The sequence below is a fragment of the Vitis riparia genome, chromosome 16, assembly GCF_004353265.1.
Source record: "Vitis riparia cultivar Riparia Gloire de Montpellier isolate 1030 chromosome 16, EGFV_Vit.rip_1.0, whole genome shotgun sequence".
Lineage (NCBI taxonomy): Eukaryota > Viridiplantae > Streptophyta > Magnoliopsida > Vitales > Vitaceae > Vitis > Vitis riparia.
The window spans coordinates 20,438,227-20,453,167 of record NC_048446.1 but is presented as its reverse complement, the minus strand read 5'-3'; the positions used below and the strand labels follow the sequence as shown (position 1 = coordinate 20,453,167).

At 33.1% G+C, this 14,941-nt stretch overlaps 1 protein-coding gene across 1 annotated transcript; it reads left to right on the top strand.

The window, feature by feature from the left end:
• The first annotated feature begins 788 nt into the window (after positions 1-788).
• Positions 789-14,155, top strand: LOC117933394 (polypyrimidine tract-binding protein homolog 2-like). Its single transcript, XM_034854759.1, has 14 exons — positions 789-1,194; positions 3,105-3,356; positions 4,171-4,441; positions 7,288-7,343; positions 7,421-7,666; positions 7,796-8,005; positions 9,397-9,459; positions 9,544-9,617; positions 9,947-10,042; positions 10,245-10,302; positions 11,752-11,856; positions 11,941-12,022; positions 13,032-13,144; positions 13,397-14,155. Exons 1-14 carry the CDS (start codon positions 838-840, stop codon positions 13,748-13,750), a joined length of 2,337 nt encoding a protein of 778 aa, XP_034710650.1. The 5' UTR covers positions 789-837; the 3' UTR covers positions 13,751-14,155.
• Positions 14,156-14,941: the final 786 nt, after the last annotated feature.

The window sequence follows — 14,941 nt, the reverse complement described above, 5'->3', positions numbered from 1 at the left end:
CAATGCTGTACTGATTTTGAATTAATAGAATGTAAAGTCCATCTTGTTTCTCCTATCATGAGCAGGCATATAAATGGCCTTGCCTGTGTTTGGTTGAAAGGAAATTGAGATAAGAAAAAAAAAATTATTTATATATATATAATTTAAAATTGATTTTATTTATTTAATTATTTTATATAAAGATTAAATAATTTTAAAATATATAAAATTTTTAACTAATTTTAATTCTATTTGATTTTTTTATCGTACATCAAACAAAAAAAATTATTTTTCTCAAATTTTTTTTATTAGTATTTTATGGAAACCAAATATAGTGCATTGGTATTTAAACTCGATTAGACTCTAATACTTATAGGCCAAGCCCAGTGTGGGTGACTTAGCCCGACACGAGCCCAATCCAAAAAGCCTAAAGCCAATTGCTATCTGAATCCAACATGAAATTTTGTGGCCTAGTCCGACACGGGCACGAACCCAGCCAAGAAGCTTTCGAGCCAACCTTCCAAGACGGATAAAAATTAGAAAAGAAGAAACTAAAAAACGACACCGTTTTCATCTTTCTCAAAACGCATCGTTTTGGAGGAACCCCACAAAAACCTGGAATCCGACAAAACGCACCGTTTCACAGCGTCTCCACAAACTCAGGCAATTCTCCCTCTCCGCCACGTCTCCCAAAGAAACATTCACCCTACTCCATGCACAACGCCACGTACCACCCTCGCCACTCGCCACCTCACCCACCCCTCTCCACACCTCCCCCAACTTCTCGCAGGCTCAAAACTCAAACCTCTCGATCATCCACCCTACCCATCTCAAGCTCCACAACATTTTCCCCCTCCAATGGTGAAGCTCGCATCCGCCAGAGAGAGTCGCCTCTATGGCACTCGCCTCGCTCGGAACCGCTTCGAGTACATAAACGCCGGCCTCTACGTCTTCGCCACCATCGTTCTCCTCAGCGGATTCGTCTCCCAGCTCTCCAGAGACCCCAAATCGGGGCTTGCGCTGATGATGATAGGATTAGGGCTCTTGTTTGTGGTGAATGTTCATGATCTGGTGGCGCACATGGCCGGGATCGATTACAGATTAGGGTTGATGGAGTTTGATCTTCAGCTTGGGCTTGTGGAGTTCTCGGTTCCGTTTGTTCAGGCCATGGGGTATCTCCTCTCCTTCTTGGGCATTCTCTTCCTCTTCCTTCAGGTACGTTCAAGCATATACCATCACAGAATCTAATACCCATACCCATGTTCTACATTGGTCATATTTTTTTCCCAATAAATAATAAAAAAAGAAAGATTTTTGAGTTTATTTGATTTTTTTTTTTGGTAAAATTGTGTTTTTTGAACCTAGTTGGCGAGAAATTAAGCTTTGGTATATGAATTTTTTATCTTTTCAAAAATAACTTTTATTAAATGTAAAGTAAAAAAATATTAATTTAAATTTTATTTATTTTGTAAACTTTAAAATAATTTAATTTAATTTAATGATTTGGAAAAAAATAAATCATTTTCCAAAAAATAAAAATAAATTATTATTATTATTATTATTATTTAAAATCAAACATTTTAAAAAATATATATTTTTAAAATAGTGTATATAAAAAATAACTAAAAATATGTTAAAATTATTTTTTTAAATGATATATTTTTTTAAAAATAGTTTTCTAAAAATAATAAAATTTTAGAATAATTATTAAAAAAATTAATATCATAATATTTAATATGATAGAAATATTCAAAATAGTTTTGAATAATATATAAGTTTCTTCATATTTTATATCATTTCCATCAATTATGTAATTTTTATATGACACATCTTAATTTTTGGGTCTGGGACCAAAACACAATTATCATTTTAAAAAAAATATATATATATAAATAGAATGCATAACAATGTGGCAAGTCAACTTGATATCAGGTTTGTTAGTATATATATATATATATGTATATAAGGTGGAGGTGCATTCAGTGGATTAAGTGACTTAATCCCAACTATTTAGGTAACTTGAAGTATTTGAAATGCCATGAAGAGTGGATGCTTTCTTAAGATGAGGGGAAGGAAGAATATTTTCCTACGAAGGAGGGGGAAAAGAACCGAAGAATCAAAGTGGGAAACAATCATAAATAATTTACTTTTGGTGCAACACATATATAGATATGATATCTTATCATAAAAATAGTATAATTAAATTTTATAGAATAGAAATGTTTCATCAGGAAAGGGTAATATTAAAATTTTATATAATAATAATAATGTCAAATAATAATAATAATAATAATAATAATAATATTGTATTTGTTTATTATTAAAATTTGGTACTATGCGAAAAATAATTACATCATTTACAATGAATTAGTTTTTAATATAAAAAAAATCTACTTTTAAGATGATGTCTAGATTCAGTTTAGCCATGTTTTTTAAAACTTTTTATTTTAATTTTTTAACTCAAAAACAAGTTTCAATAAGGTCATATTCTCCTTTTATTTTTTAAAATTGATTACAATTCATACTTGTTCTCTAAAAATTATTTTCTATTTTATTTTATTTTTAAAAATTGTTTTCACATACCAACAATCATGTTATTTTAAAAACAAAAAATTACTTTTAAATCACACAACTAAACATACCATTAATTTTGGGTATACATGAACTCATATATATTCATGACCCTTTATTATTTATAATATTTATATTCTTTTTATATTTTACATTTTATAAGCTTTTTAATTCTTTTCCCTTCTAATCTTTTGAAAATTGAGAGTATTTTCACCTTTTCCCTTTTTTTGAGCTCAATTCTCTATATAAAGAAAATAAAAAAAATAGTGTCCATCATTCCCAAAAAGAAAAAGAAAAAACAATAGGGTTTTATGTACATTGAGTTGAGAAATATTGATTTTAATATTTTATATTTTAGTCGCATTATATTATAACATTTGCACCAAAAAATTATCATATAAACCTTGTCCGATCGTCTTAATTTTGAATTTTGAATCATATAAACCTTTTACCAATTTTTATTACCATATAATATCATTATAAAATCAAATTTGGCTTTGTGGGTCCAACTTTTTAACAATGTATTGTCACAATATTGGATCTGAAAATTGCAGGAAGAGAAAGGCTATGGTTACTTCAAATTGGAGAGGCATGCTTTGAACATGCTTATTGCTGGCCCTGTTCTATGGGTGCTCGGCTCGATCCATAACTCATGCCAAATCTACGAGAGAGCTGATGGACACATCCAAATCTTGCAGCAGAGCGTCCACATCCCATTCTTAATGGGAAGCTTGTTGTTCATGGTGGGTTCAATTCTAAACTGCCATGAGCAAGCACGATTCGTTCATCATGGTATAGACTTATTGGTAAGTTCTAAAGAGCGATGTTCTATTTTCTTAAGAGATTTGCTAAAAAAAAGGTATAAAAAATTATATGTTATGCCATTACATGTTACTAAATTGAATTATTTCCCTTATACAACTATCACGATTAGAAGTAGACGGACAATAATTCAGAGAAGTATTTAAGAAAAACTATTTGTCGAGTATCTACCAACTCATAATATTGGTTTGCTTTGAGTAACTATCATGAAGAATGACTTGATAGTCTAGAAACGGAAACAGACTTGAGCAAATGTGAAATGGTGCATCTAAGAGAATCTTTAATCGGGTTTATGATTTGGTGCATAAATTTTCATAGAATGGATAGAAGGCATTTGTATTAGCACAAAGCATACCACAAATTGTATCCATTCTAAGGTAGTGTTTTTTTTTTTTGCTAACTAGAAAATACCAAAATATTTAGTTTTTTCTATTCAATTAAAAGTGATTCATTAACATCAACTAATATAATTAAACTAAACTTATTAATAACAAATTTATTTTAATGATGTTGGTTAATATCAATAAAGTACTTTTAGCTGAATATAAAAAATTAAATATTTTGGTTTTTTCTATTCAGCCAAAAAACAAAAACCAACGAAGGAATGTTGAATGAAATTTATCGAGTTTAAGAGATATCTAATCAAAATTTTCAGGTTTGTGCAAAACGTGCCTTGTATGGTGCATGACAAACAAGCATTCTAGCATGATCATGAAGGGTTTCCATGAAATTTTAGCTGAAATTTCCATATAGAAATATTGCGGGACAACCTTGGATGACTGTCTTTTTTCTTGGCAGGGTATGGCTTGGGTGTGGTTAGGCATGTTTGGGTCGCTACTGTTCTTCATTGGGGGCCTAATGAACGTGGTGAAAGTGTTCAAAATGCAGCAAATGGATGGATTAAGGCTCGAAAAACTCCGAGGAGGGGCACAAGAGAGACTGATTCATGAAAGGGAAGGCCAAATCCCTCTCATCCTAGAAGATCAGAGGAGGAGAAAAATACATGTGGAGGAAGCATTGCCAGTTGTGGTTCCAACTCCTTACAGGGATGTCCTTGTAGGCCATAGTTAAGCAGCATTGCTTACCGATAAAGACCCGACCCGCCCCGCCCCGCCTCGGTTTTTCGATTAATTTCTTCTTCTTCCTCCTCTTATTTGGTGCTTATATCGTAACCTTGCATGCATGTGTTTGATGATTGACTCTGATCTTTATGTTCCACCCATTGATTTTTACCTTACAATGCTCCTTGTTAGGTGATATGCCATGGAAAGTTACCAAAAATTTGAATTGGGTTTAGTGATGGGGCTTGTATTTGACATTTAAGAGTTTGTATTTGTCACTATCCATCTTTTTCTCCATTGTTAGGTGATACGCAATTGCACCTTGACATTATTAAAATTTAAAATAATAAAATAAGTATATAAAAGCTAATATAATGATTATTATTTATTAATTAATACTTTTATTGTTGTAAAATTAAAAATATATGATTTTATAATAAAAATCTATATATTTAAATTTATGAGTCTAGTATTATTTTAATAAATTTTTAAAAGCTATAGATAAGTTAATATATTATTTCTTAATAAATTAATAATTTAAAAATGATAAAGTTATATAAATAAATAGGATAAAATAAAAAAAAAATCATAAAAAAACATGTAAAAGTGTGAAATTAAAAATACAAAAAATTATAAAATAAAAATTCATTTATCAAATATGGTTTAAAATTTTATTTATTTATTTATTTTTGAATCATGCCAATTTTTTTTTTACTTCATCATACCAAATGATATTAATTCCATTTAACGGGGTGATTTAAGTTGAAGGATTTTTATTTAAGATAAAATAGAACAAAAATTAAAAAATATATATTTTGTGTTTATTAAAAAATTTTAAAATTTAATTTTTACATTTTATTATATCTTAATAACAAAAATAAGATAAAATCATGTGACGGATAATACCTTAAATTTACCAGTGTTGATTGTTGTGAGTTGGTCAGCACCTTGAGATTTGAGTCTCAATTAAGAGTGCTAAGGGTTTGGCAATAAAAGGTTTGGATATTGAAAAAAAAAAATCTATTTTTATATATATAATTGATATTGTATGGATTTTTATTAAATTTATATATTTTACTTTTTCAAAATTTTAATGCATTTTGTATATATATATTAAATTTGGATATCAACTACCCTCAGCTAACGTACGCCTCCTGGAGTAACGCTCTTGGGGTTGTTTCTGTTAACATGCGCAGGGTGTGCGCGTACGCACTCCTACCCGCGCCAAAATTCATCCCTAAATCGCGATAAAGGAGAAGTATTATCTCATCTTCTGTTCTCTGTGAACCCTAAATTTTGTGAATATTGCAAACGAGGCCTCGGTCCTCTCGTCTTTTAGGTATTTCAACCCAAATATTCAATTCTCTTTAGTTCTTGCCCTAATTTCTGGTATTATGCTTGGATCTCTATTTATCTCTCCAAAGCTATGCATCGAAATTGTTTATTGATCTAGCTCTTGTTGTTACTATTCGCTTTTTCCTTTGAAATCGAACAGGCGATGATGAGATTAATGTGTAATCTGTTCTTGGAACTTGAAATTTTGCTAATATGTATGTTATTATATATTTTTTTAGGCGGATTTTATGTGCTTGCGTGTTGATTTTTATTTTTATTTTGATATTTAATTTGTTATTGGAAGTTGCAGTTTTCTGCTAATGTTGTAGGTTGTTTTTGAATTTTTTTTTCCTTCTCTGGTGGAGTTTTATGTGTTTCGCGTGTTGATTGGTTCCACTTCCGCCCCCCCTCCTTTTTTTTTTTTTTCATTTTGTTATGTGGTTTTGGTTAGCAATTTGAGTACTTTCTGTATATGATTTTTCTGTACTTTCAGTTTATTGAAAGAATAAAGTCAAACAAAAAATGGTTTGGTGGACTGTTAAATCTAACCTTTTGAATGTGATTTCAATGGTGTGAACCAGTTGATTTCGTTATGAATATATTTTGGATCTGCCCACCAAAATATATGTGGGATTCTAGCTTTTTGGATCAGAAAATTTTTCCCTTTGGTAAACAGTTGTGATGAAAGTTTAAATGATGTCTCAAGTTTTAACTAGTGGAAACAAAACACGACATGGTATATTTTGGAAATTTCAATAGGCTTCAAAAAACATCCTGGGTTTTAGCTAACTGAAACAAAAACACAATACAATGTTCTGAGTTTTTTCAATTGACAAATTTCAGAAGTTCAAAAGAGCTTTTGTTTGAATTTGTTTCAACCATGAAATGTTTCTGATTGAAAAACGAAATGTTTCTGAAAGTTTGAAGGTTTAATTTTAGCAGCTGAGGAAAGGGCTTTTGCTTCAATTCAAAACATAGGGTTAACCTATGAATCATTTGTCAAATGTTTTGAACTTATAGATATTTCAAGAAAATGATGTAGATATAAGAAATAGAAAAGTATTGGCATTATATGTTTTAATATTACTTCAATATGAAATGTATTATCAACCACTTAATAAAGGGCCTTAGCTTTAGTTTTTGTATCTTATTTTGTGGGTCAAAAGGTTTTGATCCTTTTTTCCTCAAGTCTTAGTGCATGGCCCTTTTTACATCTCTTACTATGAAGATGGTTATATTAAATTCCAATAGCTTTATTTCCCATTATATTGACCTTGCCATTGCATCATCTAAAACTGTTCCCCTTGTCCTTGTTATGTTTACGAAAATTTCCATCAATTCCAAACATTTTCTGCACTTCAAGGTTATATTTATCTTGTTTAGAAATTCTTTCTGAAACTTTTCATTTTGGAATGACAACCCAAGACAACACTCAAGAACATAGTGTTATGGAAAATGTTGAAGCCTTTTGTCCTTGTTGTGCTCTTTGTTTTTGTTAGAATCCTGTTATATGGTGCAGTGGCAATAGGCATTGTTGTGGGGTGGAAAGATTTCCTTACGAAGTGTGACGCGCAAGTTAGCATCTTATAGCAAATATGCAGACATTTTTGGAATATAATGAACATAATAACCAAACAACTCTTTTATCATAGGGGTCCAAAGGACTTCATATCTCTGCGGTGTCCTTCAACCAATTGGGGTTATTGTACGGAATGGCATCTGTATCAAGTCAACCGCAATTCCGTTACACTCAACCACCATCCAAGGTGCTCCATTTAAGGAACTTGCCATGGGAGTGCACAGAGGAGGAATTGATTGAGCTGGGAAAGCCATTTGGTAAAGTTGTCAACACAAAATGCAATGTTGGTGCAAACAGGAATCAAGCTTTTATTGAATTTGTGAGTGTGAATTGTTCTTTATCTTCTTAGACACACTATTTCCTCCATTTTTTTTCCCTTTGTCCTTTTTAAATATCTGTTCCATTCTGTCAACTATTTGAACTTATTATATTTTTTAATCTTTTCCAGGCAGATTTGAATCAAGCTATTGCAATGATATCATATTATGCTTCATCTTCAGAGCCGGCTCAAGTACGGGGGAAAACCGTCTACTTACAATATTCCAACCGGCAAGAAATAGTAAACAACAAAACATCAGCTGATGTTGCTGGAAATGTACTGCTGGTGACAATCGAGGGTGCTGATGCACGCCTTGTGAGCATTGACGTTTTACACTTGGTAAGCAAGTTGCATGCTTTTCTGTTAACAATTATGGGAGGTAAATTTGTCACTAAAAGGATGTTGCTGTGAGTTTCTATGATTAGGTTGTAGTTTGTGATGCTTCATAAGGCATTTGTTTGACATGAATGTGAATGAATCAGCAGGCCCATGTCACAGCAATATCTTCGATGGCAGCTTAATGCATTGGGAGAAAGGGCACATGTGTGTTTGTCTTCTTTCTCCTTTCCTTAAAACTGACTCTTTCTTCCCTACTCTTCCTCCTTATCTTCCTCTCCCTACCATTCTAAGAGTTTAGGATGCTTTGATTTCTTTGCTCTTGTGCATCCCTCTCCCTTCCATACAGCATGCTCTGTGCCAGAATGCCATACTTGTAGGTCAATTATTCACTGCATTTTTTATGTTTGGTATAGATGTTTCATAATTGTGTTGTAGAATGAGGTGATTTTGTGTTTTCCTCTATGGAAGCACACACACATACATCACAAACCAAAAAGGTATAAGTATAATTTGCCTACTAAAAAATAGAAGGGTTGAAGTTTTGAGCTTCAAGAAAACTTGGCTTTCACTGCTTTGTCCAAGGAACTGTAATGAGCATCATAAGAAAAGAAGGAGAAGAATTCTTAGTTGATAATTGGAAGGTTTAGTTCAATCCTAGAGATTTCTTACTTTTGCAGTGATCTGGGAATGGATAAACAAGTCTTATAGAAGTTTGTTTTCAGTCCAAGGAAAGATGCAAAAATGCCCACTTTTATTACTTTGATATATTGTCCCAATTAAAGCTATCCTTCCAATGCAGAACACAAAATCTCAAATTCTGTAAAGAGTTTCAGATTCTTCATTTGATGCAATTTAAATAAGTGATACTGAGTGGAAGATGAATGATACAGTTCACATTCCCCTGGAGTAAAAGTCTGAGTTTCATAGGCAAACAGTGGTCGCCCTTTGTTTGCAATTCACAGCTTATTACTTTATCAATAACATGTCGGTTCCGTTTCAGTTTCCAACAAGGTGCAACTGTTTTTTATGGTTAAGGTAGTTAGTCTTTTCAGATGACCTTGATACAGAACAATAAAACTACAGTTTTCCTGGCACTGGTTAAAAGTTTAAAACTGATGGTGTAGGTGATCCTTTTTATCTTTAATTTCATATTTTTTCTTGTTATTCTCAATGTTCATTTGTCACTGATGATGTGTTGATTATTTTGCCAACCTGTTTATATAGATGATAAAATCTGTTATTGTTTCTGTTTGCCAAAAAATAGATGGCTGGATTCGTTTACATTTCCTGATTTCTGTAACAGTACTCAGAGAGGGTAACAGATGGAACAGCCTCCTAAATTTGTAGGATTATTGTTTCAATCTCTTGCTGAAGTTATTTCAGTGATGCAGGTGTTTTCTGCTTTTGGATTTGTGCATAAGATCACTACCTTTGAGAAGACAGCCGGATTCCAGGTTTATAAATTTAACTCAGTTCTGTTGTGGTTTCTATTAATGGGTTCTTCTACCTCCAAACATGAGTCTGCTTATCTTTGTCAGGCTTTGGTGCAATTTTCAGATTCAGAAACTGCCTCTGCTGCAAAAAATGCCTTGGATGGAAGGAGCATCCCGAGGTAAAACATTTGTTAATTAGACACTGGTTGTACTCCAACTTTATGATTGTAGCCTCAGTGCATATGCACTTGGTTGGATATCTGCTGGCCCTATTTTTGAGAATCTTTATGGTATAAATGATCCAATCAAACTTCAGATAGACTTCTAGACTTTTGAAACTTTTTTATGTCATACCCTTTTTTATTTCTTTTATGTTCAAAGTTTAGACTGGAAAATTGTATTTCCTATCACGTTCTTGTGTTACTCTGTTATTGCTATGCATCCATATGCTATATGCACTCAATTTACCTGCTTGATGATCAACTGCCTTTCTTGTCTTGGGTATTAGGTACCTACTTCCAGAGCATTTGGGACCATGCACTCTTAGGATTACATTTTCTGCACACACAGATTTGAGTGTGAAATTCCAAAGCCACCGCAGCAGGTATTACTGATTTATAATTTTTTTTGGTATATGTGTGTATTGTATTGGGCCGTTTTGGTATCCAGGTTCAAGTATTGGTTTTTGTGTTAACAAGTTCTCTTTCTTTAGCTCATTGCTGACTCCTTTTTGCCTCTTTTGTCAAATTTGATTCTTACCCTCTGTTCACTCTGTTTGATCATATTTTTCCTTTTTGCAAATTCAGGGACTACACTAACCCTTATCTTCCTGTTGCTTCATCAGCCATAGATGGAAGTGGTCAAGTAAGGTTCTGGAATTTTATTTTGAGTAGAAGATGACATACCTATACTATGACATGTTGATTACTTGTTATATACATTCCAGGGTCAATCAATTTGTTTATTTTGTTTCTCATGAGAGGCTTCAGATGCCAAATATAACCCATCCATCCACATGTATTCCCTAGTATGGCCAGCAAAAATTTCAGAAGCATTTGATAATATCTGTTATTGAAACTATTACAATGTTTGTGTTGGGCTAAGTTGATATTACATGTATTCCAACAAGCATTTGATATTACATGTATTCCAAATTGTTGTTTTTTGTGTGGTTGTGAAGAGGAAAATGTAAATCACATTCTTTTACACTGTACAGTGGCTAGGACCCTTTGGGATATCGTCTTTGCCTTATTTGGGGTTCAGTGGGTGTTTCCAGAGAAGGTTAAAGAGGCGTTGTTCTGTTGGCGGGGTCCTTTTGTGGGCAAAAAGAGGAAGAAGATTTGGAAGACCATTCCGTTATGTATATTTTGGACGGTGTGGAAAGAAAGAAATAGGCTAGCCTTTAGAGGGGGTCTCTTGGCTATTCAGACTCTCAAGAAGTCTTTTGTAAGTAGTCTGTGGAGTTGGGCTAAGTTGTATAGGGGAGAGGAGTCCTCTTCGCTCATAGGCTTCTTGGAGTGGGTTGCGACCCCTTAAGGGCTGGTGAGGTGTTTTTGTTTTTGGCTCTTTGGCCTTGTGGCTGCTTTGTATACTTCCTGTATGCGATGCGGCCTTTCGGCCTTCTCTAATATATTTTCTGCTGTTGCTTATCAAAAAAATGTTTGTGTTGAATGCTCTCTCCTCATATTATGTTTTATTTCAATGATTTGTTTTCATTGGCCTCGTAAGGAAAAGCATTTAATAGGTCTTGGAAACATAATGGGGACTGTCATAATTTTTTGGACACAAATGGAAACATGGAGGAAAAATGATTTAGATATAATGGGTGTCTTTTTATTTATGAGATCAGTTTATGTTGTAGGCCTATGCACCTGCCCACATTAGAAAACCTTAGTGTAGAATTACAGAGACAATGCTGCTGCTAAGTAGAACTTGTTTAAGTTATGCTTAGCTTTTCTCTGTAAGGTGTTTAATTGAGTCATTGAGGTGTCAAATGGTGCTGGAATAATTTGAAATATAAAGATAGCACATATAATTGCACCTATGTAAATGCAAGTGCCCAAAATACATTTCACTTTGAGCCAATGCAAGATATGTTCTTTGGCTCTTCCTTTATGCACAAAACCTTAGGTAACTAAGAGTGCTTGCTTTAAACATTTGCATGTGTGTTGAAGTGCACTAACATGCAATTGGCGGCGATCCATACTTCTGCCATCTGATGTATAAGATTTTTGCGTCATTTTTATGGAACTAACTGATATTTTGATGTCTTTAGTGGTTAAATTAAATAGTTTTCATTTGTCATCAATGCAGTTTAGCATGGGTTTTGATGGAAGAAAAGTAGAACCTGAAAGTAATGTTCTTCTTGCATCTATTGAGAACATGCAGTATGCCGTCACCTTGGATGTCTTACACATGGTATCTACTTTGACCAATGATTTTTAACATTTTCTGTTAATCATTCCTTTCTCAATATTGATTCTTTGGCTCTTTTATGGCCAGGTTTTTTCTGCTTTTGGGCCTATCCAAAAGATTGCAATGTTTGATAAGAATGGAGGAGTTCAGGCTTTGATTCAATACCCTGGTAACCTTCAAACCTTACTGACATGTATGTTGAAATGCCTAGGCAAGTTCTAGCCCAAGTTCCTACATGGTCATCTGTAGAAAAATGACATAAATCAATGCATAGAGAAATTGGAGCAATTCCTCGTTCTCAATGATTGACACCCGATTTTCTCCTAGTTTCACTTGTGTGTTAATGAGTTTCTATACCTTTCTTGACTATTGATTTCTCTTCTTTTAAATGTAAGGGGAGAATTCTTAAAAGGCAATAATTTCATACTCCTTTCACAACCCTGTTTATCTGGGCAACCCATAAGATGTAAAATGCTACATGTTATCAAAGATGTGTCTTCATCTTACCTATCAACAACAACAACAAAAAAAAAAAAAAAAACAAGAAGAAAAAGAAAAGAAATGGTGACTTTGTCTCATGTTTATCATCTCACCTATCAACAACAACAACAACCAAAAAAAAAAAAAGAAGAAAAAGAAAAGAAATGGTGACTTTGTCTCATGTATAAACATAGTCCATACCTTTTCAAAATTCTTTTTAGCTTTTATGGTGTCTTTTAAAGGAATCAATGTGTTTCATCCTTTCTGATATTACTTTCCATAAAAAGGTGGGGAGAATAGAACCTCATAACATTGACTCAAACTTCTCAATCACTCATTCCTGGTCAAGTGGAAGTTGCTTTTCATATGGTTTTTGTTGATGCCTTAATTTTCTTTATGCATTGAAATGTAATTCAGAGGTCTGTTTGGATTGACTTTTTGAAGTTGAAAGCTCTTTTTCAAGTTCAATAGGAGCTTCTTGTGGTTGGATGATTTTATGAAAAGGGCTTCCATGCGGTTGGAAGTTAAAAGCAAAAAACTATTCCAAATGTGGTCATGAATCCTGTTTTTAGGAGTGGTTGTTTAAGAAAAATGGATTTCAAATCCATCAGAATTTCTAATAAATATCTTGAGGAGTTTGTTTATATATTAAATAAGAATGAGCTATCGGGTCTATTGACAATCCAATGGACTTGCAGACGTTCAGACAGCAATTGTTGCTAAGGAAGCCTTGGAAGGACACTGCATTTATGATGGAGGGTTTTGCAAGCTCCACATCTCATATTCACGCCATACAGATCTCAGTATAAAGGTACACATTGAGTTGTTTTATGTCAAAGATGAAGATTGTTTTCTTGGGATATAAGCTTGAGAACTGAAGTCATATGACGTTTGACTCTTCTTCTAGAATTCCTGAAAGGAAAGAATATATTCTGTACTGTAACTTTTCTTACAAAAAGCACTACTTAACCAGAATATCTCTACAACCGGTTTGCTTCTTCCTTGAAAAATAAGGTGATGTCCTAAAGTTAGGAGCTTGGTATATTGTAATTTCAGTATAAAGGTCAACAATGATAGGAGCAGAGATTACACTAGCCCCGTGTTGAGCTCCCAACCTTCTGTTCTGGGCCAACAACCAGTTCCAATTCCAGGTCCCTCCACTCATCAGTTTGAAGGAGCCCAGTATGCCTCACCTTCGGATCAGCAGGTGATACATCAGCCTTCAGCAGGATGGGCCACATCTGCTGCAGCAGCAGGAGCACCACCACCACCACCTCAGTCCATGCCAATGCAGCAGCACAACCACCCCTACATGCCACCTGGGACCATGCCTCCTCAACCAGTCCCTGGAATGATGCCAATGCAGACCCAGACTGGCCTACCTAAGTCAGCAGCAATGCCCCCATACAGCCATTGATCAGCTGCAACAACAACATCATCATCTCTCAGATCAGTTTTTTTTCCAATGTCGGTATCAGTCTTCTTGTGAATGGTAGCAGCAGCCTGCCTCCATGGAATCTGCAAATCCAAGGGAGAGGGCAATGTCCATCACCCAAACTAAGCCTCTACATGTGGGGAAGAACCTCCCATTTCCAGAAATTCAAATCTCTTCTTTTTTACCTTTTTCTAGATTTTGAAATGAAGGTTCCGGGCAATGCGGCCTTGCGTTGCCAATTGATCTTCCGTTTGTGCTACTGTGAAATATTTTATTTTTCTCCATTATCATTACGTTCTTGTGGCCTAAACCTTTGCGGCTTCTCATGTGATTGTTCAGATAAAAAAGGGTCACAGTGCCTAGGCCCCACAAATCCTCTTATTTTCCTCTGTTTCTTTACTGCTTGTTAAGTGTCGATTTGGATATTTCTTTGTGCTCTATTTTGAAAATTAGAAATGGTATAAATTTTTATATAAGGTATAAGAATTCTTTAAGATAGAAAAAAAATAATCTTTTTAAAAGCTTATTAAAAAAATCGAGGTATAAAAAAATTTAGATGGTTTAAATATTAACATTTTTTAAAAGTAATTTTAAAAGATATATTTTTTGTATAGGATGTTTTATTTTTATACGGAATTTTCTATTTTTTTTTAAATATAAGAAATATATTCAAGCAAATACTAATTTACTTTTTTATTTTTTAATAGATAAATAATTTTGATTATGCAATTGATTTCATAATTGGGGTTATATCTTACAAATGGTTTTTTTTAATAAAAAATAAGAATAATTTTGAGGATTATAATAAAAATTAATTGACTAAAATAATGAAAATATCTCAAATTTATAAATTTATTCCAACCCATATATGAATTTAAAAAATAACTAATTTTTTATATAAATGTTTTTCGTAATTTAAATTATTTATGTGTAAGTTTTAAAAAATAAGATTATTTTTATATGAAAAAGGAAAAATTAAATTTTCAAATTAGAGATTATTTAATTAAATAACCTTGTAATAATTTTATTTATGAAATTTAATGATAAATCCAATGAGGATAAGGATCTCCACTTTGTATGAGTAAGATTGTTTTGAGCTTCCTCCACAGAAATTGGTCAATGGACAAGGTCCTCTTTTTTGGCAGTTAATGTAATGTTACACGTGCATTGGTT